Here is a 26,392-nt window from a genome sequence, read left to right as displayed (position 1 = left end):
TCATTTGCTCCTTAGCACGCAATTGGGCAAGGCGAGGGAAGGCGACACGTGTGGCATGTCCTGTCATGATATAAGCATGTTTTGTGTGTGCTGATATGCGTGTAAGCGTGTGTGTGTGTGCGTTTGTGTGTGTCTATATTACATGTGCGCTCTTCTATAGCGTAAGATAATAGTACAAATAATAAAAGCAAGTGTAACAAAAGCCCTAAAAGCATAAACCAAAGTGTATATACACGCACGACAACAACAGCAACAACCAAAAAAAAAAAAAAAAAAAAACTAACAAGCACTCGCAGGAACCAGGAATAAAAATTCAACAATAGCAACAACAAACAGGAGCATCCAAAAACCCCGCAAGGATAACGCAAAGCGCATACAAATGTCAGCCACAACCAGAGTCAGAGCAAGAGACAAAGTTAGAGTCGGAGCCAGAAAGTTGTTCGCCATAAACGGTGCTGTCAACGCTTCTGCTTAAACCTCATCGTCCTCATCTTCCTTGTCGTCCTCATTTTTGTCGTCGTCAGGCAATTGACATTTCAATACGACAGAATCACTGTTGGACTCGAGAAGGGCAGCGGGGCAGGCAACAATAGCAAAAGGAGAGGCCAAAATGGAGGATTCTGCAGCCGGACCAGGTCCGGGGCCAGCTACCAAGAAGAGCTCAACCACCTTGTCAGTGGATCGGGCCGCATTTCTGCTCCTGCGCGTCCGCAAGGCATTCAAAAAGAAGCGTCAACAACGCAAAGAACGACAGTAAGTAAGAATGTTTGCATTTACTTTACTTGGCCATTCGCTTTTCGTTTCGTTTTGAATTTAGACGGCGGATTTATTAGGATTTCGCTTATTAAGCCAAACACAAAGATAAGGCACAATTTTCAATTCGTTATAATTCTGGGGGCTAACTTTTGTGTAAACAAAATCAGTAGATTTTTCTCGGATTTCTGTGCAATTAAAACCGATTTTCAATCATAAACCGCTTTGCTGAGAGATAAGAGTATCGAGTATCTAGATTTGCATTGAAATGGAAATCGTAAAACGCAATTTCCATTGTGTCAGAGTGTAGAAAGAGTTTTCGATGCTGAGATGGGTAAAAAAGTTGATGCATCGTCCTAGTTCCGGTGTCCCAGGCACCTGAGTGAGACGCCTTAAAAGCTTCGAGTTGTTGTGGTAAAAGCAGGTGCAATGTTTGGCAAAGGAAAACAACAGCTTCAACATGCGGGCTGAAAGACAGACAGACAGACAGACAGACGGACAGACGTATGGGTAAACCAATCAGAATCCCAATTCACATGATAATCTCGTATGCATTAAGAGTAACTCATGGGCTTAGTAAAAATCTATGCAAGAAGGGGCAAATAGCCAAAATCCCAGTCGAACTTAATGCCAAAGTTTATACTTGCACTAGGAGCAAAAAAAGTTTAGCAATGTCTTGACTTGGGTGCAATTTAGAAACTATGTGAAACACCTTTTGGCACAGCCATGCGGCTGAATTGGTTAAAGAAGTGCTGGTTTCGCTTCTACCTACCCAATTTAAGCTTGAGACTTTCGCTCTCTCTGCCTTGATAGCAACTCGTTAAAAATTCTTTGCCTCTGTTCCTTTTACTTCTGTTTTGTTTGCGCTTTCTTTTTTTTACTCGGTCTATGGCGAATTTTCCAAATTTTTTTGCTTCGCTGCATCAGAGTAATGAAAATGCTTTTTATGCTTTGGCATTTTCATGTTTAACATTTTCTTAAGCTTAAGCAGCATAAACTCAATTAGGCGCAAGAAACCAGCAAGAAGCAATTGATGGAGTCGCTGGAGTAGTGACGAAAGTGATGCGTAACGTTTGTCTAAAGTTTTCCTCCTCAGCCGAGGGCCAAGTTAATGCTAAGAAATTCTCGTAATTAAATTAGAAAAGAAAAAAAAAAAACAACAGAAAATTTTAGAGGCGAAAGAAAAAGCATTGGGCGTTGGGTGTTGGGTGTTGGGCGTGGCATGAACTGGTGTGAATGAGAAATGAAAGGGGTTAAGAATAAGAAGAGGGTTACATCGAATAATTTGATTACATGAGCAACATTTGCTCTAATTATGCACGCACATGTAAACACACGACCAAATGCAATTACATGAACCTAAATTCCTTCAACCAAACGCACACATAAATACATACATACAACACACACGCACGCTTCCATACTCACCCATTAGATTACAAGGCACACAGTGCGTATGTGTAATTTAGCAAGAGTAGAGAGAGAAAACGAGCAGAGCAATAGATACAGAGAAAGAGGCCACAAATCCTGTAGACAAAATTGGCAATAATAATAATGATGATGATGATGATAAGGATTTTATTTTCTGTGTTGCCCATGTGAAACTAGCCGGATGAATAAAAGTTTTGTTTGGTCAACAAAGTTGATTAGATGATAGGCAGGTTGCTTTTGGGACATCAGGAAAAACTTCAATAGGCACATGTGAATATGAATACAAAGTAATTAACCTGGAAATATTCAAGTTGATGCCTCAATTATGCATATACTGTTAAAATCATAACTAATTAGTCATTAAAAATAGCCTGTCAGACACCTTGCACAATTGGGTAAATCGATATACATGAAATTTAATAATGAAGCAGCTTTCCAATTAATCATTTTAATCTTTTCCTTCACTCGCTTATTGCTGCTACTTGCTGATTTACCCTTAGTTCAATAAGTTATTATACTGAAACATGGGTTTGTAGTTTATCCTAGCATAATAATGATTCCTTTAGCAAAAGCTAACTACATTCTTTAAAGAGTCATTATACATATATATTTAGATATAGCCAAATGTGTGCTCTAATTGAATGTTGCTGTTGTCTATTTTATTGGTAACTCATTATCGGCATGCATGCATGCGGCATGTGTAATTAAGCTAGAATATAGGGATGGAGGGGATCAGAGGAATAATCAATGACGCAGTTTGACCAACAATAAACTAAAGTCTAAACTACTTGATCTTATAGTTCACAGAACACTTTAAGAAGTTGTGCAAAAGAAACAAGCACTAGGAAAAACTTTTATGGGAATCGCCTTTCCCATTCTGGCCTGTAAATATCATCAGTGTGTGTTGGAAATTTTCCTAAATAATGAATTACTAATTCAGGCAGTTGACCTTTTGGCATTTGTTTGAATTCACATTTGATGCACTCGTGCCCAGTAAATGGGACCTTAATCTTAAAGCCCCATTATCAGGACATACAGTTTTATGTTGGAGCCCATCTTTAAGTTATTCTACGGTAATTCGGGCAACATGTTTAACTTTTCCTCTTCCAAGCTCTATGCGTGTGAGTGGCAAAAAGGTGCCAAGTGGTTGTTATTCTTTTGTTGTACCTACTCTTTTTTTCTTTATAAAGCGGGGTAATGTACGATTTACGGTTACGAGTATTTCACGTCAATTATGTAGATCCGCTTTGAGTTATGCCACACCCACACACATACTCTGGCACACTCACTTATGCCTACACCCACTCGGGGGCGTCAAAATGGGCCGCCAGCTGTTGAAGACTGCCTGCTGTGACCCGGACTGGCGGCTCCTCTGACTTTTTCGTGGCGTAATGTGTGCTTAACGCACTTAAATATGATTCTAACACGCCCCCAACGTCTATCTCCTACGAGTATAAACAAAAGGGTGCAAAAAGTACAAAAAGCGCAAAAAGAACACAAAAAAAAAAAAATGGCAACAAAAAATAAAAAAAAATTCCTTTAACTTGGCTCGCTAAAGCGTTATGTAATTTTCTTTTACAATACATTTTATTTATGTGTGTGTATGTATGTATGTAGGTTGTACGCTGCAGCAGCTATTTGGCATTTTTGTTTCAGTTGCTCATTCTTCTAGCTTGGCTGCTCGGCAAGGACATATATAAATTGCTTACATGATTTTTTTTTTTTGTTTTTGCTTGCGAAAAAATAAGAAAAATGCCATTGGAACTTTGTTGCAGCTTACGAGAAAAGGGCGGGTGAGTTGAGTGGGGATTCCCTAGCCAAGCGTCTCGCTGATGAGGCACGACAGGGTGGAGAGGAGGCAGCTTAAAGTTGTTCCTCCCTCTGGGTGGCAGTATCATCATCAATAATGCGCACAATTCCGTGTTCTATCTGAGGACCATGGATGGCAACAACTCTTTGCAGCTTTTCGGGTGCCTTGGCAAAATGTCAAAGTCAAAGTAAATCAAATGAAAACTTTGCAGTAGATTCAACACAAAAAAAAAGGAGGAAGCAAATCGAGATAAAGAAGGATGAAAAACCAAATATTCGTTTCGTTATGCGTGCAGTTGGATGGATGGCCACAGTATGGTGAAGAGGGGGGATGGTCCTGTCTATCTGTCAGTTTGAGGAGACGCATCTGGCATAGGCATCGACATCAAGTGCCAGAAATTCAATCTCACATCAAGTTGAACATTTGTCTGTATATACAGAGATGGGAAGGGCGGGGTAAGAGGGTGTGGCACCACATGTCGGCGACAGCTACACACAACTGGGCGCAGTAGGAATGGAATGCAAACGGGTGACAAAGGCATCAAGGGCTAGGAAAAATAATTTCCAGGCAACAATCAAATGTAATTCGCATGTGTGAAAAATGCGCAAATCAACAGCTGACAGCGATAGAGAGACCGGCACAAGGATGGCCAAGGACGAACACACGAACAAGACGAACAGCCAACTGCGAATGTGAGAGGCGACTCTCTGCTGCTCCTGCTGCTGCATGCAAATGAAGTGGAAGTGCGCATCCATGACAATGGCAAGGGCCACGGGGATAGGGATAGGGATTGGGATTGGAATTGAGCATGAACTGAAATGAGAAATGGCAACTAATTGCGTTCTCTTGCAATTTTACTAGCATTTCAATAATTAATTGCATTAACTTATTATTGTCACTGAATCTCATTTTATTCTCTCTTCTCTTCTTTTATTTCTGCTTTCAGGGCTCAACAAAGTGGCGCCGCTTCTGCGGGCGGTGGCGCCTGCGGTGGCAGTGCTGGAAGTGGCCCAGGCTCACAATCGCGGACGGGCAGCCGTAAGCTGCCGCCGCCATTGTTACGGTCGCGCACACTGCCGGCCATTATTGTGCCTGGACTTCCGATTGTCTCGCTCCATACGGATAAACAAACATTTCAATTGGGTGCGTATCAAACCAACCAACAAACCAACCAACTTTATATTTAAACAACAATAATATTTAATTGTTGTTCATTTAACTATCCATCAAAGGCAAATTGATTCAGAAATGAACTTGGTAACTGTCAAAACTTAGTCAAAGCGCAGACCAATCAGATCTATTAAGATTGGTTAGAAATTGGCCTAAATGCAGCCTGAAAAAGGTCGATTTCCCTTACCAAAGTTATGAGTTAAATCCGTCATTGCACAAACTTTGATTGCAGAATATATATATATATATATTTAAGCTATTTCCTGTTTCACAAGTCAATCATGGAGAACCTACACTTCCTCCAACAAACTGTGAAAAATGGTAAAAATCATTCTATTCCATTCCAATCCTGTCATTGTCTTTTTACTTATATACGGAAATTCTTTAAGAGTATATTGAACTGAGCGAGATTTCAATGGAAAATATAATACAATAAACTATATAAATGCATTGGCATTTACAATTGTAAAAGGGTATACTCAATTTGTCAAGCACTAAGATGGAAGAGTAACTATCTGACTTTATGTTACATATATGCCCAATCTATATGCTCATTTTTCAAAATAAGAGGTTTTCAATGTCGATAAAGATTATACTTATATAACGACACTAAGTTCTGATTCAGAGAAAGTAGTTATAGCTAGAGTATGCCATATTCGTTAGCTTTAAATTTGCTTCTCTCTATTCAATTTTTTCTGCTTTTGTATAATCAGCTTAGCGCCCTTTTGGAACATGGGCAAATATTTAATACAGACAACTATTTGAAATAGAGTTTTGAATAAACATTTTGCATATCAGTCCTTAAGCACGACCAGGTCGAATTCCATGCCCATATTTCCAGCTGGAAATATTGATTGTTATGTTGATATAATATTTGTATTTTTGTTTCTGTTTTGTGGCTTTTCTTTGATTGTTGAAATCGAATTTAAAATTCTCTTGCAGTATACAAAAATTGAAATGCAATTTTAACTCAAAAATTGCAAAAATTATATATGATTTAAGCCGAACAGCTGCTGACAATGTTTGCTGAAAAATAATTAAAAAACACTGAAACTCATTTCACATGGCAACTATATATGTATGTACATATCTGAAAAATCTATATCATATTTACAGATGAACGACTGTTGGGTAGTAAAAGCCGCAGCGGCAGTGCCAGTGGTCATCGTTGGTCATTGCTCACACGCGGCAGTGCCGGAGCTGGTGCTGGTGCTGGCGGTGGCGGTGGCACTAGCAGCAGCAGCAACAACAACAACAACACCCATTTGACCAACAACAATAATACACTAATGGTGAAATCATTGAATTTACCCAAAGATGATAGCTCATTGGTTTATCGACGTAAATCCTCGGGCAGCACACCGCATCAGGCGCAGCAGGCGCATCATTCATCAATCCACCAGCAGCAACAACTGCAACTGCAACAGCAACAGCAGTACCTGCCACATCAGCAACATTTGTATGCCCAACATGCCGCGGATAGTTCGTTATTTCAGTTATCCGATGACTTTGAGTGTCATGCAGATGGCTCACTTTTACTTAGGTGAGTAACAAGTAACTTCCATTAAAAAAATGCCTTTGTCAGGCAATCAGACAGGATGGCATTTAATGTTTCTGATAGATCGCAAGATTCAGTGTGTTTGAGTTGCAATTTATAACATGACTTTAACATATGTATACCCATATATGCAATATACATATATGGCATTAATTTACATCCTTGTGGGTGCGTTGATGTAATCCGTATACTTTCATCCACAGGATACCCGCACCGCATGTTGTGGCTGCACGTGCCTATCGTCTAGCTGCCAGGAAACGTGCCGCAGCATCTTCAGAAGCCACAACGCCAATGCCAAGAGAGCATACACTTCACGAGCTACCAATGGCTGGGGCTGTGGGTGGATCTGCCGGTTCTGGGACGACTTTTACGCGTCTGGCCAAATTGCTGCATCAATCAAGTGCCAGGTCAAATCTGCAACCGCCGCCAGGCGACAATGCGCACATGGAAGGAGCAGCAAAAAGTAGTCTGGGCTTGGGCCTCGGCTTGGGTGAAGAGGCGCCACGTCGTCTATCCTGGGAAAGGTGCGTAATTTATAGATTTCTCTTCACTCTGCGGTCTGTATAACTGTGCGTGTCTTTGTGGGTATCTGTGTGTATCCATGTCGTCAACTTGCTCCATGGCTGGTGGCAGCGTTTGTGCAATTAGCTAATTTCATTTCTGTCCGCAATGATAGAAAGTTGATCACAAGCGGCACCTGCTGCAGGCTAGCAGCACGTGTTCGTGTCCCTCTAATTGCTGGTCACATGCATCATGTCACCCGTCCTAAGGTTGTTGACAATCCCCAGTCAGTTCTGGTGTGTTCCTGATGCTCCATGTGTCACAGTCTACTCTACGTCTGCATGTGGCATTTATCTTCATTCCCAACCATTTTCGTTCGTACCTCTGTGTGTGTGTGTGTGTGTGTGTGTGCGGGTCAAGGTGGCCTAATGGAGACACATGTTGCGGTGAGATTAACTGAAGCTGCAAAATAGTGAGTCCTCCATGTGGAAGACACCTAGGATTAATTAACTGTGCTTTCTGTTGCACGTTACACTCATCATAAACAACAGCTCCGGGCTCAAAAGAATTTTAAAGGACACAACCCATGCAAAGGAAATTCAAGAGCTATTTTGCCATGGATATTTTCCCTTTTCTTCTTTAGTAAAATTTGTCCCTGTGCATAATCAAATTTGTATTTCGCATTTGTCCTTCAACAATAAGTCAAATGGAAGTTAAATGCCAGAAGACATTGAGACTAACTTTTAAGTTTAGATTGTGCAACTGACTTATTATTTTTACTCATTTCTTTTCATTACATGCTTTATTCCTAGATTATTGCTCAGATTACATGGATTAAAGCTAGCTACATATATATTCCTTAATTTGTTGCACAATATTTAAATAAACTTGCCTTTGGCAAAGTCCACATTTGATTTGTTTCAAGTTGATATTTGAAAATTTGTTTGAAATTTCATTGCAATTAGAAGCTAATTAAATAATCTTTCAGTTCGACGAATTGTAAATTTGCTGTACCAATTAAAAGTGCATTTATTTTACTAATAGTCGATAAATTATATTTGCTAACGATTCCGACTAGGACTATAAAAACAGGTCGTAGCTGAGGCCAGTCTAAATTTAGTCGCTATTCATTAGACAGCAATTGAAATATTTCAGAAAAAAGGTAATAATAACAAAGGGCCAATATTTGGCCAATAAAAAGTGTTTATTGTTAGACCTTTTAAAGCATTTTAAGCAAATATTTCAGTCAGCAAAAAAAAAAAAGACAATAAGGGAAACGCCCTTTTTGTATATAAATATTTTAAAAAGGGCTACTTTTAGTTATAAATAGGACTCATATATAAATGATTTAACTTTGAAATTGACCTTACCCAAAATGATTATATGAAAAGTGGTTTTTCTTGTAGCAGCCTAATGAATGCCGTGTTAATGTTAATTGATACAATGTTTAAATACAACCTTTTCTCGGTTTTTAATTAGCAGTCTAGTCAGTGAAACTATTATTTTATTTGCCCACAATCCACCAAGCCCTTGGAATTCATTTTGAAGAGGGACGCTGCATGACTTGGCATTGGCAATGTCGTCATTGCTCGTGCTCCTTTCTGGGATCGTGGTCGGCATTCCTGCTGTGATGGGAGTGAAAGGGTACTTGGGCACTGATTGCATTGTTTCAGACTTTCGGGATGCTGTTTTTATGTATTTAAACTTTGATATTTACAATTACAAAAACCGAATTTAACGAAAAGGAGTCAAATTGTGTTGCCTCTTGCCTTTGTTTGCTAAATTTAGAAAACTTTTACGCAAAACAAACAACAATTCGCATAATAATAACTACAACAGCAAAATGGGAATGGGAGATTACACCGAGAGTTCCCTTTGCTTTTTTTTTTTTTTTTGTTGTTTTTGGTTTGAGTTTGGTTTAGGTTTATGTTGGCTTTTTTTTTGCGTTTTGGGCGTAGCTCTTCGAGTCCTGCAGTCCCTCTTACTGGCTTAATTGTGAATGCATTATTCATGAGCAAACTGGGAGGACTCGAAGGACAACAAGCAGTCAGTCAGTCGGGCCAATACTTATATATAAGAAGCCACTGTGCCTTAAAATCTTCTGCTGATGTCAAGATGTGGCGGATAAAGTTTGGTTTGGTTTGCTTCTTGTCGCCATCCAACAAAAACTAGCTAAGACAACAAGCTGAAGTTCGAGCAAACGAACCATAAATGAAAATGCGCATACGTCATGTGGTACACGTACACACATACACACGCACACCGAAACAAACTCACAACAAAACTCATTACCTTTCTAGCGGGTGGTCGGGGCAAAAGGAAAAGGGAAAACACGACTGTCGACAGCAATGGCGAGTTATGTACTGTAAAATTTTATAAATTGCATGCGGCTCCAGCAAAGTAAAAGCCACGTTGTTGGCAATGGTGGCAACATAATGGCAGTAGCTGATGCTGTGTGGCATCTTTTCCATTTTATTTTTGATTCATTTTCAGTTTCATTTTGTGTCGTTTGATGTCGCATGCTGATGTGCCAATGTGCCTCTGCCTCTGCCATTGCCACTGATGAGTGTGTGTGTGTGTGTCTGCGCCACAAAAAGGTCACAAAATGTGAAAATTTTTGCTTCCACTCCGCTCTGTCCCATTCTGCTTTGCCCACATCACTTTGGGGCATTTGCGGAGTGATTATGAGCGACAGGAGACGCCGACGACGACGACGACAACGACAACGCCAACGACAGATGTTGCCAAGCAAAAAACAAGAAAATATAAAATGGAATTGATGAAGTGTACACTGGCTGCCTGGTTAGCCATAAGAAGTTGAGCCTAGACCACGCCCAAAATATTAACTATAATGTAGAACAATGTTCAGTCTACGCCCCAAATATATAAAGGTTTTTTGTATATATTTATTTATGTTTAATATTCATTAAGTGGGATGAACGTGAATGTGAAATTAGTTTTGGCAGGTCCTGTCTCTCTCTCTGTCTAAATCTCTATATCGATAGTTGAAAATATATATTTTAGAAAATTTCTAGAGAAATTTATGAAAGCAATTAAAGCATTTCCACTCTGATGACTTTGGCAAGCAAATAAGAGAATGAAATCTTTTTGCCTTGTCTGCCATTCAGAAAGATATATAAAATATTGTTTAAAGTGTCGTATAGAATTAGCATTTTCTTTTTGCAATACTTTACTTCCATTCGAATTTTCATATGTTTGCTTTAAAAGATTTACTAATTTAATATATTTTCTATTTACCTGTTTAAAATTGATTACCATTTTTGTAACACAGTCTTTCTATGCTAACCCATTTGCCTTCTCTGGCTGTCCTCATTAGTAGCATTTGCCATTGAAATTGTCCCACTAAGTTCACATCAATTCCCTCTTAAAAGCTTTGAAAAATTCTATAGAATTTCATGCAAGTTTGGCCAAGAACACACGAAAAATTCATGCGGCAATAAAGAGGATTCATTCGCTGTTGGTGTGTGTGTGTGTGTGTGTGCGCTTGTGTCTATGTGAGGGAGTGAGTGTGTGTGGATGTGATTGTGTGCTACATTTGGCCACAATACATTCCCAAGAAATCAGTTACGAGTTGTCAACTGAATATAGGATTTTGTGTAAAGTGCAAATGAGGAGAGGTAAAATGGAAAACAGGCTCAGTTTTGGCCTGAATAAGAAAGCCATCGCAAAAGGACACAACATATGTGTGTATCTGTCCAAGAGGGTCACATTTACAGCTCCCAGTAAGGACATAAATCAAAGAAAGATTTTTATAAACTTGGCACAAAAATCTCTCTTCTGGATTAATGAGAGTTTTATAGTTTCTTATTTTCAAGGCAATTCTTTGGCATGGCTGAGCCTGATCGTTAGAACAAAAGCCAATGGTGGATCTGCCAGTTACAGAATTTATATATTGCAAACTTTGGTAGCTTAGAAGCTGATTTCTTTGATAGTTTACTGCTTACATTTGGGGGTTAAAGGTGATGGAAGGCTGAAGGTAATATGATACTGTTATTTGTCGTATTGATGGAAACTTGTGAAATAACCCTCGCATTTCTGTATCCTTGAACAACGTGACAACGATTGTGTGTATAGGTAGGTCGAGCCATTGACTTTTTGGCTCTGGGTGGTGTCAAATGAATTCGACCTTGTCAAGGGAAAGGCAATGTTGATGTTTTGGCAAGCGTCGCCTAGAAAATACAACTAAGTTCATTTCGTTATGCTGTTGACTTATTGCCACCAGTTGGCAGGCAGTTGGCTGAAGTGCTTTCAAACGAACCACACACAGATGTACACCTCACACACACACAAATGTACATACTACACATACAGACTCAAACACATAAGTTAATAACAATGATTATTATTGACTTGGCAAGCTGCTTCTGCCTTGTTCCATTCTCCTTTTCCCTGCCAAGATTCATCTGCATGACAGGCTTTGCCTTGTCACACACTCCCTCCTGCATACACACACACACAAATACTCACCCACACTAAGACACTATCAAGTTGACAACTGAGTACTTCTACTTGCTACAAACCACTGAGTCGAGAGTCTAGTCAAGCCGCTTCGAGTCTATTTTGCTGCCTGTCGCCTGGCATGAAATGTGGCTGAAACTTGGGTATCCCCCCACAACACCAAACCTCTTTGACGTTTATCATCCCCAACTTTCTTTCTCCAGCCCCCAAAGCGGCAATAACGAGCAAAACTTTTCTACAACAATTCTGTAATTTTTTTTTTTTGGGGAGGGGGGTAGGAAAAGGATTGGCGGGAAAGCACTTCGTCGGTTGCTTAAAAGCGTCGTAATTTGATTGAATTTGCGTTGATTAAGCGTATTTAGCTGTTGGGAAATTATGAATGTGTTTAATTGGGAATTGACTTAATTGTCTTAAGGGGGGGACTCTAACTTGACAGTGTCTGCTTGTTTATTATGATTTCGGATTAACGAAATTAGCGTGTGTACAAATGCATTTTCCTGCGAAAAACCTTTTCAATACCCGCACCTAAAGTTTATTAAGGGCGATGTTGTCGTGATTGCAAACAGCTTTAGCGGTTTTAATTGAAAATGTTGCGCATACGACATGTGGAACACACACACACAATTACTTATAGGGTAGACACATACATACATACATATGTACATAAGTACTTATATTTCTAGGACAAATTGTTGACTTATGTTTATGTATAGAGAGTTTTCACAAGGTTATGCCTGCCTGCGTGGCTTTAATGTGGTTGCTTTTCGGTATATATGTACATACATATGTATGTAGCCTGACACTGATTATGCAAATATACTAGAAACCGAAGGCAAAACGGACTGTTGCCCCGATTACAGAGCGAGAGAGACAGAGAGAGAGAGAGAGAGAGGGAGCTGTGAATATAGTTTCGTATAATTGCTTAAAAGCTTTGCGGCATTTGACGAAAGTTAAGTAAATATAGTAAATTGGATTTTGGTGCACAATTGCTGACGTGAGAATAACACCGATTGAACGTATGGAACAATCCATTTAATTTTAAGCGATAATTGCTTTTACTTTTACTGTGTCCAAAAACTGAGATGGCTAACAATATTTGCTATTATATGTTTTTGATAGGTAATTTGTTCATTTGTTATCCAGTTCTATGGCAGGTTTTATTTAAATCATGGAATGAGACTTGACTAGTTTTAGGTCTTTAAGTTGACTTTAACTGCATTTGAGTGATAAAAGACCGCACAGACAATGCCAAAATCATGTCAACGCGGTATCTTAAATAAACCGATTAATATTTTTATAACGAACGTTAAATTTTTTACGTGATACTATAAACTTTCGAGTGTTTATTATGTTTATCGCATTATCCTGACAAGAACAGAAGGAAATGCCATTAAAAAGTACCCCATTCTTTAAGTAGATTACGACACCCAACCAGAGACCAGCAGATGGCCAATTAATCCATTACACAGATGATGTTATATTGCGGTTACCGTGCTAGTGATGACTTAACCATGGATTTTCACTGTGTTTGTTATGAGATAGATTAAATGAAAGTTCAGTAAGACGTGATTTTCAAAGTAAAAGTCTAAAAGTTGCAAAAGTATTGCAATTCGTAGGACTTTTACCCATATCACTGCAAAAAAAGATTCACAGTACACACGTCTATCTAGGTCTTTGTTCCAATAATCTTTCCATTCTCAAGGAAGGGTATTTAATTGTCGCTAGGTTTTCAAACTTTCATGGTCTTTAATATGTTTAGCCACCACATTTAGCAGTCACCTCGATTTGCGGGTCCATAAAGTTGACAGTCATGGCAAAAGCGTGCCAGGCCAAAAGAAACGAGTTGCCGCCAAACTAAATGACTGAAGAAATGCAAGAATGAATGAGTGAGAAATGCTAGATGAGCAACTGCTGTCAACATTAGCGTCAGCTGGTTATTGCTTGTAATACAAAGCCTGGCTTTCTCTAGTTATTGTCTCTCTCTCTCTCTGGCGGCCATTAAAAACGGCCACAATATGGTAACTAGGCCGGCCACTGACCGGGAACGATGCTGGCGACACTTAATGATCTGTGTGGCGGCAGCTCATTAAAATGTCCGACAGCATCAAGTAATTACGATACTTTATAAGTTTGCACTTGACTGCAGTAAGAGCAGTAACAACAGCAACAACAAATATTATACAGAGTTGGTCGTTGTTCTCATAGTGGTTGCCTTTGATTTTTGTCTTTTACAGGCGCAAGGATAGCAGTGCACTCCAACGCTCAGCCAGCATTGACTCCTTTGCCGAGATTGTGTTTAGTGATTCGCCGCGTCCCTCACTCGATATACCACGAGGCAGCGTGGCAGTGACGACCGGGCCAGGAGGAGCACCATCTCCGTTCAGCAAGCGACCCTCGGCAAGCAGTCTATATTCGACCTCCTCATCCGTTTCTTTTAGCACACAGACGCAGGCTCAGTTGAATGTCAATTACAGTGACCAGGGCACTGGTTGCGGCGGCTCAACTAGCGGCCATCATCATCAGCATCCAGGCAATGGGAGCAACAGTGCAGGCAGCAGCCGGCGGGAAAGTATGCTCAGCCCATCGTCAACGCGACGCTCCAAGCTGACCAGAATCGTTAATGGTGAGTGCAAAGACGGGGGAATTTCCAGTTGGCTACAAATGTGCAGCAAAGGCGACGCGTGCCATATTGATAAGGAAGTTGAGTCCATATCGTCATCATCAGTGGCCATTGGACCACTGGCTCAAAAGGCTCAAAAGCTCAGTGTTGCTTATTTATTTTGCAACAGTCTCTGGTCTCTTGCCACCTGATTGAAATTCAAATGCGCACTTGACTTGCCCCGGATGCCTAGACGCTGCATTAAATCGATTGCCACTTGAGCAAAAGATTGCCTAGCATATCTTGGCTGATGGTTGGGGGTGGTTTATCAAAGTGAATCACAGGCCATATTAAAACAAGAGTTAAGCCTTCGAAAGCTCAAAGCGACACTTAAATATTAGCCTCACAGAAGGCAAAGTTTTTCCATCTCTTGGAATAAATTTAAACATTAAAGTACAATCTGGTCTTTCTAATGACTAACTTTTGTCAAAGTGGGTCAAAAACTGACTAAACTTAAATCAAAACAGGTTATCATTTTGAGTAATTCACAAAACTAAGTCTATGTTTTGTGATAGATTAGCGTCTATAACATAAAATGACTCATCAAATTGAAGCATAACTTTTGAAGGGCATGTAATTTGATGCACATTCGTCTATTAATATATGTATATATTATTTTCCAAGCATATTAGTTAGTTAGTTGTTTAACTACACGATTATATAGAGCTTACAGTAAATGAATAGTTTTTGTAAGTTTCAACTCCGAAATGACATCTATTATTATCAAACTCTCGTATAATCTAGCAACAGAACTCCCACGCCAGGAAATGACAAAAATACACAAAAACAGAGAGCTGATCTACGCCGAAGTTTACATACCTTAACTTTTCTTTGTGATGGATATAACAGTTTTGACAGATCGTTTATATTGAACTTGTATGGCACCTTCATTTACGAAACTTAATAGCTTTAAAGGTGTATGAGGGAACTACTTCGATACACCCTCAAGGATTTATACAGAGGGGCGGACTTAAGAACTTAGCTGAACTTAATTACAATTCCCTTGCACACTTTCCCTCTTGGGAAAGGGTATAAAAAAGGGGGCCCTTTAGTACTTGCTGATATAGCTGACTAAACCATTTTCGAAGATCGCTTCTGGGTTTATCTGCAAGACCAGTTTCCGCGGAAAAACGTTTTAATATGATTTGTGAAGGCTGCTATGCCACCCCGCCTCCCCCACCATCCCAAACCCCCTTTAGCTCTAATCACTTTATGCTGCGATAGCGGAAAAAGAGAACTTGAAAAGGAACGATCTCTGAGTTTTTTTCTTGTGTTTTTTATTATATGATTTCGATATGGGCGCTGCGGTTAACTGTGAAGCACTGACCATTAACGGCCATTTCGACGCTCAGTTTCAGCCGACTGCTCAGTCGCAGCCGCAGTCGGCAGCGACGGTGACGGCTACGCTTCTGCCACAGCCCCCAACATTTGTGCTGCAATAAAATAACTTCGTTTTCAGTTGACGAACGACTTTTGAGCAAGAGCGTCGGTACCGGAGATCCATGTGAATGAATTCACGATTGGCCAGCTAATAAGAATCGAAATTGGCTAATTGAATCTAATGAAAATTAAAAAGATACATCAAATAGATAAAATTTTATTTCATTTTTCAATGTGCTAACAACAAAAAGTGATCGTTTAATAATTGTTAAAATAGTGCGAAATCCAAAAAAAAAAAAAAAAAGGAAAGAAACGCGTCTCTCTACATTTTCGTTTCTGCTTCGTTTGCCATGTATGTGCATTGGTGTGAGAGAGCCGTTTACCTGCGACTACCTGTTTGCTATCTAACCGTATATAATATGTGAATTTGTGTTTGTGTGTGTGAGTGAGTGTCTTCAACACAGAAAGAGCGAGAGAGTCTCTCGCACAAGTCAGAGCACGATCGTTAAGGTGTCTGTGTTACCTGCGCCGACGCAACGTGAGAGCGAGAGTATCTTAAGAAGTGTCAAAAACTAAATTCGACGCTTTCCTTCGTTCAACAACCGCGGGGCCAAGAGAAATTTGTAGCAAAAACAACAACAATAACAACAACAAAAACGTTTGTAATGTTAATTAAATATTACATGCCAGTAAAATTGCAATTTACAGTACAACAGCATCAGCTCCAACAGTAATTGGATTGCATGTCCAACTCGTCGACTAGTTGTTGTTGCTCTCTACCATAACAACAACAACAAAAGTATCTTCAGACTGTAGAAAAAGCAACAACAAAACCCGTAAGACAATTGAAATGCGAAGGCGAGGGCAGCGAAAGTGAACTTTTGCTTTTGCCTTTCGCTATAGAGTGACAAAGACAGACCAGTAAGATACAGTAAGCTCTGGGTGTGTCAGAGGGAGAGAGATATAGAGAGAGAGAGTGAGAGAGAAATAAACTTGGCCAGCAGCTGCAATTTACTCACGTGTCTATCAACTGACTCGTAGCTTCTGCAACATAATTACTGCCAATGTGAGATGCCAAGAGCAACGAGGGGCAACTGTAAATAAAGCTCTTTTTGCACGTTTGCTTGGTTTGAGTATTATCTTGTTGTTGTTGTTGTGGTTGATATTGTTGTTGCTGGCAGTCAACGTTTTCATTAAAGTTGTTTGTGCTGCAATTTTAAATACGCTCACCGCACAATGAACAGGTAAGCAAATCCACACAGCGTTACACAGACACACACACATACATATGTAGATGTTTCTACACACACACACATATACACTTACTTACTTACTCACAGATACCAAGAGATACTCACTTCTTACTTTGTTGTGAAAAAATATGCAACGACATGAACTAAAAGATAGACAAGGCAAAAAGATACAAAACCAAAAACCACCGAGAGCCAGGCTAATATTATCTGTGACATAGCGTTAATACCCTTGCCAAATGCAAATTGTTGCATTCTTAAGAACGGGTTAAGAACTTAATTGTCTTACAAAAGAAACTCGTTGTCCTTACTGCGATTGTCTTTGGGGATCCCCTTTTTATTTAAATCTGATGTCGGTGAGAACAAAACTATATCCTAGTTAATCATCAGTAACAATCTTTCAGATTGATAAACAGTCAGTCAGTCTTTAGACAATTTATCAATCGACCACTCGATCATTTTGTATTTTGTGAAGATAACCTTATAAAGAGATGCCAGCAATAACAAGCTTATGGCCAAAATGCATATGACTGACTATGACTTTGGCAAGAGTATGATAACTTGAACTATTGCAGCATTTTTTTACGCCGTCTTCAACTTGGAGGGCTTTTTGTTTGTTCATACCAAAGTTTATTCACATTTTACGAAAGTCAAAGTCGTTGTCGCATCTGAGAAAAGCAAAAAGAGAAAAAAGCGAAAAGGAAAAGGTTTCATTTGTTTTCTTGCCAGTTATCTTACCGGTTTCTTTTTGTAGTGTGCGTGTTTCTCTTTCTTCGTTTTTGTTTTGGTTTTTTTGACTGCGTTTCTTGTGTTGGTCTTTAGCATTTGTGAAACTTACCATGTATAAACATTTGTGCCTTGTGGTTTTTGCAGCTGACAGTTGGAAATTGGCACAGCACGCAATGAGAAACTCCCAAAGGCCCTCGCCTCCCCCATGCCCAAAAACAAATCTCCCCCCGCTCAGTTAAACTTGGCGCTGACCAATGCAAGTCTTGCTACAGTTGTCGTTGTTGTTATTTTTGTTCTTGCTCGTTTAGCAAAACGTATTGGGTCTTTTTTTAAGTCCCCTGCCCTCGTGCCTGGCCCAGTCAGCAGTAGCATAGGGACCACGTGATGTATACTTTATTTATTTTTGGCTTTTTGGTTTACTTGCAAAAATAAAAAGCCACAAAAAAAAAAACAACCAAAATAGAAAAAGTTTTCTACGCCAAATTATAATTTTGAAAGTATCGACTTGAAGTTACCTCGAAAAACTAAGAAATAATTAAGTGATAAGATCATTCATATACTTACTATTCTAACTATATATAATTTCTGCTCTTTAGTTTCCCTCTGAGACATAAACATGAGATACACATTTCAAAATAGTTTCTTTGTCATTGAAATGTCCATTTTAATCCTTTTTGAATTTCATTTGATAATTAACCCACAATAAATTAGTCACGATTTGCGGCTTTTGATGTTGACTATGAGCTTTTATTGGGATTCTACTACCACTCACTGCTAAAATGCCCCCTTTATGGATACAACAGGGTATTAGCAAAGTTGATAGTTTAGGGGAAAAAAAACTTTATCAGAGTTCAGTTTTTGAACACGGCCACACCCCTCAACCAACTCAGAAGAGATCCAGAATAGTGCCGTGCACTTAAGGAGACCCAGGACATCGACAGGTCGAAGTTTTTCACCGCTATTTTATTTCAGTTATGCACTTATTAAAAAGTTTCAAATGCTTGATTAAAAAAGAATTCATCACAGTTTTTTGTGTTTCTTTTTTATGTGGCAACAGTCTTGAAGGTTTTCATTCACCTTCACCTGATTCATTAAGCTCTACATTATTTTTCTTTGCTTATCACCTGATAAATACATACATATGTATGCATGATGAAAGCCAAACGGTTCTTGACTGATAAGAATTGCCATTTGAAATAAACATAGGAATAGTTTACTTTTCGTTGCGTCGCCAAGATATTGTTTAATGTCTGCAAAAGATAGCGAGTTGGGCTACAATCTCAGATATTTCATGTCCCTACATATATAAGTACATAAGTTTGTATGTAAACACATAACAAATGTATCCACAAATATGTACCTACATTTGCTTAGGTGGTGTGTGTTTACACCCTTGAGTGTGAATCGCCGGTCATTGTTTGTGGTTTGGCAAAATGATTGAGTACCGTGTGACAGTTCGGAGAAGAAAATTTGAATAACAAATATTACGCAAATTTAGAATTGACCATGAGAACATTTATAGGATGAGAGGCACAAAAGCTGTGGAGTGAAAATATTTGTTATTTCTACTCAAATGGCAGCATTTAGTAAGTCATAACATCAACAATGATATACCATGCAACAACTATTTCTAGTTAAATACTTTTTGGCGTCTTTAATATGCCATTCCACTCTATTGTTACATGGTATACAAATCAGATGACATTAAGACTCAAATGTTGAATAATTCTCTACTGACTCCAATTAAGACTAAATTTCACTGGAAACTTTTGTGAATTTTCCTGAATATTGAGTTCTAAATTGAACTAACTTTCAGTTTTCAATTTGCACAAAGGCATTTAATTTCTCCAACTTTTAATCACTATCGAGGTAAATACTTTGCAACTTTCAATTTTAATTCTCATTAGAGGAAGCCGGAGCAGCTATTAGTGATTCTTTCGTTAAATAAGAGAAATTTCCAGGAATTTAGACTTTAAAAGGATATAATTATCGATTTCTCTAGAATTGTTAAAATACAATTTAGAATATATAAACCGATGCTTGATTCACGCAAATTGGGGGAAAAAAACTCATCAAGTTCTCCAGTTTCTTCAGCCCATTCGGGGTTCAACCTTTTGCCAGAGATTGACCTTAGACATTGTCTCCGGTTACCTCATTGGGATGTGCTGGCTCTTTTGTGTGTGTGTGCGTGTGTGTGTTCTCCAAATAAGAAAAGAAAAGAAATTTCGTTGTACAAAAGCAGATAAGCGGCTAGAATCAATCAAACGACTTTTACATTCAACATTTTGAATGGAATGGTTGTTGTTGCTGTTTCTATCGACGTTATTGCTGTGATTTTGTAGAAACGTTTTTTTGAAATTGAAGTTTCGTTTGTCACGTTGCGGGAGGCCGTATGGAAAGCAATAAGCACGTAGCGCCCACACGGTGCACACACTTTGGTCTGAAACCTAGCCGGATTTCCACCAAAAAAAAAGAAAACAGAAACACCAAAACACAGATAGGCAAACACACACACACACACACATGTTCATGCAAATGGCCGGCAATAGTCGGATAGAGTGTGTGTATATATACGCATATGTCAAATGCTATGGCAGCAAAGAAAAGCTTGTACGACTTTTGAACTTAATGTCCATCCACCAACAGCAAAAACAAAAACGAAAAAAGGTCACAGGGCGGATAACACAGATGTGACCATCTGACCCGAATATAATAGTTGCTACAAGCTTTAAGAATATATAGTTTATCCTACAAATATATTGCCATCCTACAATTGACGGGCTTTCCAATTAGTTAAGGAAAGACTTCCTAAATCTAGAAATTGCTTATTAAATACCCTTAATTAATACCCTGCAAAAAGTAAATAAGCAAATCATTAGCCCAATCTAAAAGTAATGCTTATTGAGTGTAACTTGGAAAACAAGTGAATAATAATTCCACAAGAACAAAAAATCCTAAAAATTCATTTGGTGTTTTTACTTTTCATTTGTTTATGTATACAAATATGTAGATATATGTATATACATTTGTTTTCTGCGACCCAAATCCAGGCTGCTCGAAAACTTTTCAATTAGTAAGCCAGAGTACAAACTGGAAATCCCTTTATGCACGCCAGATTTGCGCCTTGACCGTCAGCAATGCCCCACGACCCAACAGCAAAAAAAAAAAGGCAACAAAATCAGAGGAAAAAAAAAACCCAACTTTGTGCAAATCGCGAGAGATTTACATAATTTTAAATGCTGGCTTATTGGTTTGTGTTTGTTTCCATACAGGGCCAAAACCAACGAATGAAAGAGGAGGAGGAGGAGCAGTAAGTAAAAACTTAAAGGCGGACTGGCCCTGGCCCAGGAAGCGGGTCCCAGTGACCCGGTCAAAACGTTTATTGCTATTTCATCTTTGGTTTCTTTTTTTTTTTTTGTTCCTTTTTCCTCATGGTCTTGGCACATTTTCATTTGGTTTTTTTTCTCTCTTTTTGTCGCCCGTCGACGAGGGTCCAATTTGCATATCTGATTAATATGAATACATTAGTTTTGTGATTTGGCACAATAAACCAATAGAATTAAATGCGATGCTGATTGCAAAAAATACATTGGTTAAGGCAAAGGTCAGGCTAGTAGGGGCAAGGGCCCTTATCTCTTTGGCCAGTCTGTGTGGCATAATGCCTGGTTACTTAAATTCAATTGGCGTTTCCGTTGAACTCCATAACGGAGAGCCACCACTCATAATGCGATTTGCACTCGAAATCACTGAGAATCTGAGAAACCGAGAGACTGAGATGAAAGATAGAGTGCGACATAAAATATGCTTTTTGCCAGCTTCGCCATCACTTTCAAGGCAGCTCCAATGTTCATTTTGCCTGTGCCTCAAGCTTTTTATTGAGGAAGCGACAAATTTATTTAAATTAAGTCAAAAATACTTTTCATACACTACTCTAGGTTCAGTGGGCACAGGCAGACACACACACAGAGGGAGAGAGAAAAAGAGACTCGTTCTTTGTCTCGAGTTTGCTCATAAGTTGGTTTAATGTGTGGCAGATTTGACAATTATGACAGCACAAAATGCAAGATGAGAATCGGCATAATTCAAGGCGACTTTAAAACAGACTCTCGAGTGGCAAGTAACTCGATGGGTCGACGGGTCGACGGTTCGAGGAGGGCGGGTGAAAGTAAGATGAGGTCGGTCTTTGTCAACCAGGACTCAAACTCGCACAATTATTGCCAGTGTGCTGTCGCCTCTCTATTAAGTGGATTATGTTGTTGTTCTCACTGTGCTGGGTCTGCTGCTGGTGCATGGGGCTGAGGATGGGGCTGGGGAATGTAGAAAGAGATGACCTCCGGTCTGTTGAGAGCCTTTACTGTGATTTATGTTGGGCAATTTTGTGCTGCGTAGCTTCATAAATTTGATTATCCTGCAATTGCAAGCTCGGTGTCGTCCTTTGCCACACACGTATTAACTTTGGTCATCCCTCTATCCCCCATACCCTTTTGTGTCTGTCTCTTGTCTTCGTTTTTCTTTTTTCAAGTTTATGGGTCAGCAAATTTTATTTATTACACGCCCGCAATTGACAGTTTAGTTGCTGGTCCGTCTAATGGTATGAGATATCGAGCTCATCTTAGATAATATCTATCAAATAGCTTGGGCTAATATCAAATACGTGCCAAACTGCTGACAGACAAGTCCATTGACTGAAACATAATTTGTTTTGCTGTATAACTATGCTTCAAATTATGGCTAAGGGCAATTAAGCCAAGCTCAAATGTTTACTGCATACATTTATTGTTGGTAAAAGCAATTAAAATTTTATAATTTGACAGTTTCATTAAGAAAACTAATCAATTTCATTCATTATTTCTCGAAGTAGGCTTAAGGATAGAGTGTCCGAAGTTATATATCTCTAGAATCAATTCTCCTTATTACTACTCACACATTTCATTGTAATAGTCGGTGACTTTACAATAAATAAGGCATCTATTTTTACTATATTATTAAATGAATAATGCACAATAAATCATTTATGAGTGCAAAACAGTTTTTTCAATTGCTATTACAAAAAATGAATCAACTGATGCTCGCTTACAATTCGTTATTCAAACTGACTCAGGCCGAAGCCCTCTGGCACTGACCTTTCTCAATACCAACAACAAGTTCAGATTTATATACACATACATATATAAATATATGTTTTCAGTGATTTCTCACAGACCGACTAGCTGACTAATCCTTTGTTAGGTATTATTGTAACCATTTCATATCAGAGAAGCGTGCGAAATTCGTTTGTTATACCATAAATATGAGACAATCTCCGAAATTAGCAAGCGAATGGGTCAAATACAATAAGACAGTCTGGGAAAACAAACAAATTAATAGAAATAACCGGTTTCCTGGGTAAAAACTCCCTTTAAACGCAACAACAACAACCAAAACTGTCAAGTCAAATTCAAGTCGCCAAATTCCAATTAGTTTTCATTTCTGGCTTGCTTTGGGAACATTTGTAAGACCAATCAGCCTTGACTGAAAGCGGCACTCCTAGTACGGTTTACAAATTGCCATTTATCTTTCATTTCCTAGAGGTGCCGACAGCTCACAGCTCACACAGATGTCGACAGACGTCGACTCCCAGTGGCAGGCACGCTCGATAAATCAGGGCAAAAGGAATCGTTGAAGGAAGGTGCTGATGCTGTTCTAGGAGGAAGAGAAGAGACTTATTTGTTTGGTTTACGATTACCAAAATACCGCGTTAATTGATTTTACGAGTTTAGGGATAACATACACCTACACACCCCAACACACACACACACAAAACATCTTGAGGAATTTTGTGGAAACGCGAATGTCTAGAAAAATGACTATGCAGGTAGCTGCTGAACTTGGCTTTCTAAATTTAAACCAAAATCCGTGAGCACATAAAAAGGGATCAAGTAGATTGTGAGAGCGATATTTCCTGACAATGCTGAGAAATCGGAATTAGGGGTAGGTAGATAGGTAGACAACACCACCACCACCAGATAAACAGGGAATGAGAGTAGATAAATAGGGTCTCTCCCAGAGAGAGGACTGGTGGAGCGAGAGAGGGAGAGAACTTTTTCCTTGGTGGTTGGTGGACAATGAATCACGTTTCGATGCTGCTGCCTCAGTTGGAATTTTGTATGGGAAACGTGCACTTCGGTCCATTCTGTAATGAAATCGGATAAAAATATTTAATCATTAAACGACCAACAACAATAACAACAGTAAAACCAGTTCAGTGCAAAAATGGAACGACGCAAAGCCATCAGTTCGTATGCCAAGCTCAGGAATGAAGCGGCGGCGGCGGCGGCTTTTAACCCTGAGAACGAGGATGCCGTGGATGAGAATGAGGAGAATGAAGCGGATGTCCTACCGGCTTTGCATCGCTCACACTCAATGCGTTCCTCCCTGAGGCGTTTGAAGAGTAAACTGCATAGCCCCGCCCTATCCATGCAATCGCCTTTCAAGCTGCGCGCCCATTTGCATACGCGCAATCGCAACGGCAGGATAACAGCAGGAGCACAATCGTCGGCGGCGGCATCAGGATCAGGAAAACTAGACAAAAGCAAGGTCGCTCGGGCATTACAAATGTGGCGACAGCCAGGCCATAATCTCGACTCGGTGGCTGTCATGACAACCAAAGTGAAGGGAAAAAACGAGTTTGTGCCCCTCCAGCGGCAAAACGATCACGACGAATTGGGCATTGAGCAGTTAATGTCCAGTCTGCCAGTGGGGGTGAAACTGCCGCGAAAAGCCTGCAAACTGCTACAAATACCCGATACCTATTGCCGGCCACAAGAGAAATTTGCACCCAGAGCCACACTCGATTCGGATTTGGAGAGCTCTGCGGAGATGTCTGCCATGGATGATATACGGCGGCATGCTCAACAAGGCATCTATGGGACAACACGCATGCGTACGGCTACCATAAGAAAGCCAATGCCTTATCTAAATAGTCGTAGGTGTCTTGTGTCTATATAATTAGAGCGGGGAATATAACTCAATTGATTGTGTCTCTTTTTTGTTTTGTGTTTGCCAAGTGAACTCTTTCGTTTGTTGTATAATTTAAGTGGGCTTGACCCAGATTTAGAACCATATCCAGATGAGGTCGTTAATATTATGCTCTTACAGATGCTACCACATCGATAGCAATAAAATTCCCTCGCCGCAGAAGCTGCAGATGAGCAGCTGTTTGCGCTCGCCGGCGGTTTTTATGCGCCAGAAATCGTTTCACACGCTCAATGAGCTGACCAAGTTCTGTCAATTGAAAGTGTCCGCCACCCCGCCTACGCCCACATCAACAACAACCAAAACAACAACAACAACATCAACGTCGGGGGCACAGTCGATTCCTTTCTCACATCGTCGTCGACATAGTCACTATGCGGTGGATGGTAAGAGAGACATGGCGTGAAGAGACCCACATCTGTAGCAATTAAAGTCGAGGTTTTCATATAAATTAACCGATTCCCGTACTAGGTGTACACTCCATCAATGACGATCCATCCATTTAACCATTCATAACTGTACAAAAGGAGGCGGCGGCATAAAGTGCAATTGATAAATTGAATTGAATTGAATGAGCTAATGTGATGGGTGAATAATGGTTAGGTTAGCTTCTCATGGACTCCTTCCTTTTGCGTTGCTTTCAAGCATGCCACACCGGTACACCCACAAACACACACACACGTATAACACAAACACATACACACACACACAAACTCTTGCATAATTAATTAAATTGGTTGGCTTGGTCATTTCGCTGGCATTTCGCATAGAATAGGAAATCGGCATTCATGTTTAATATTTAATTAATTGCATTTGTTTGTTCTGGCAACAACAACAAAATTGTAATTATATCACATATAAACATACTCATATACTCACATATACAATAAAAAAGTGGCTCATTGGTTATTTACCCTCCTTTTTTGTAAATATTTTATTGCATTCGATTCTTATTTCCTTTTGATTTAGTTTTTGTTTTTTAATTTATTTTATTTCCCCTTCTTCACGGTTAGACAATATTCTGCCCACCTATAGTATCGAGAGCGATCAGGTCAAGCTGCGACCCAAGTTGAATTATACACAACCGCATCAGGATCAGGAAGGGGATTTGGTTCAGGATTACAATTATCGTTCCCTGGCATCGTCCTCGCCACGCTGGTCGGAGCAGTTTGCTCAGCATGCCACGGTAGCCAAGATACGTACTGCCATTTCATGCAATACGCAGGATCTCAAGGAAATGGAATTTCTATTGCCCCGACCCGTGTCCGAGGGACCACAGCAATTGTGCATTTCGAGGCATTCACAGCCCAAGAATGCCAAGTTGCGGGATGAGCACGAAGTCGATGGTAGTGGGCATAATGTACCAGATACTGCCTCTGGGGATGAGAATAGTTCGGGGAATGTTCAACAATTATCGGTGCATCGTCAGCCGGTGCAAATGCGAGCTAAAATCACTGGGAATACACCGCATCCAAGGGCCAGTAAAATGTCCAAGAAGCAGATTAAACTAGCTCAGGCTCAGCTGGATAAATTGACCCAAAGCAATTTGCATTTACATGGTAACCACTGGCACGCCTCGTCTTTGTGACCTCTAATCCAACTAATCCATTTGATAATCCTCAAGTATCTTGAGTGAAATGGAAATTTTAGACTAATCC

General features: G+C 39.7%; 1 protein-coding gene across 3 annotated transcripts in view; it reads left to right on the top strand.

Annotated features, from left to right (window-relative positions):
- Positions 1-600: 600 nt before the first annotated feature.
- wake (wide awake) overlaps positions 601-26,392 on the top strand; it is a 30,586-nt gene continuing 4,794 nt past the window's right edge. Inside the window, exons 1-6 of one of the 3 annotated variants that reach the window (XM_068300347.1) lie at positions 601-753; positions 4,941-5,137; positions 6,281-6,707; positions 6,926-7,246; positions 13,937-14,325; positions 25,748-26,293. In XM_068300347.1, the coding sequence (XP_068156448.1) occupies positions 611-753; positions 4,941-5,137; positions 6,281-6,707; positions 6,926-7,246; positions 13,937-14,325; positions 25,748-26,293 (2,023 nt within the window). In that variant the 5' untranslated portion in view covers positions 601-610. Of the gene's footprint in view, positions 754-4,940; positions 5,138-6,280; positions 6,708-6,925; positions 7,247-13,936; positions 14,326-15,830; positions 16,986-23,972; positions 24,685-24,857; positions 25,121-25,747; positions 26,294-26,392 lie in introns of those variants that run through there. The other 2 variants (XM_068300348.1, XM_068300349.1) reach the window with 2 other exon arrangements.

The sequence above is a fragment of the Drosophila tropicalis genome, unplaced genomic scaffold (assembly GCF_018151085.1).
Source record: "Drosophila tropicalis isolate 14030-0801.00 unplaced genomic scaffold, ASM1815108v1 contig_878, whole genome shotgun sequence".
Taxonomy (NCBI): domain Eukaryota; kingdom Metazoa; phylum Arthropoda; class Insecta; order Diptera; family Drosophilidae; genus Drosophila; species Drosophila tropicalis.
This window is presented reverse-complemented; position numbering and strand designations above follow the sequence as displayed.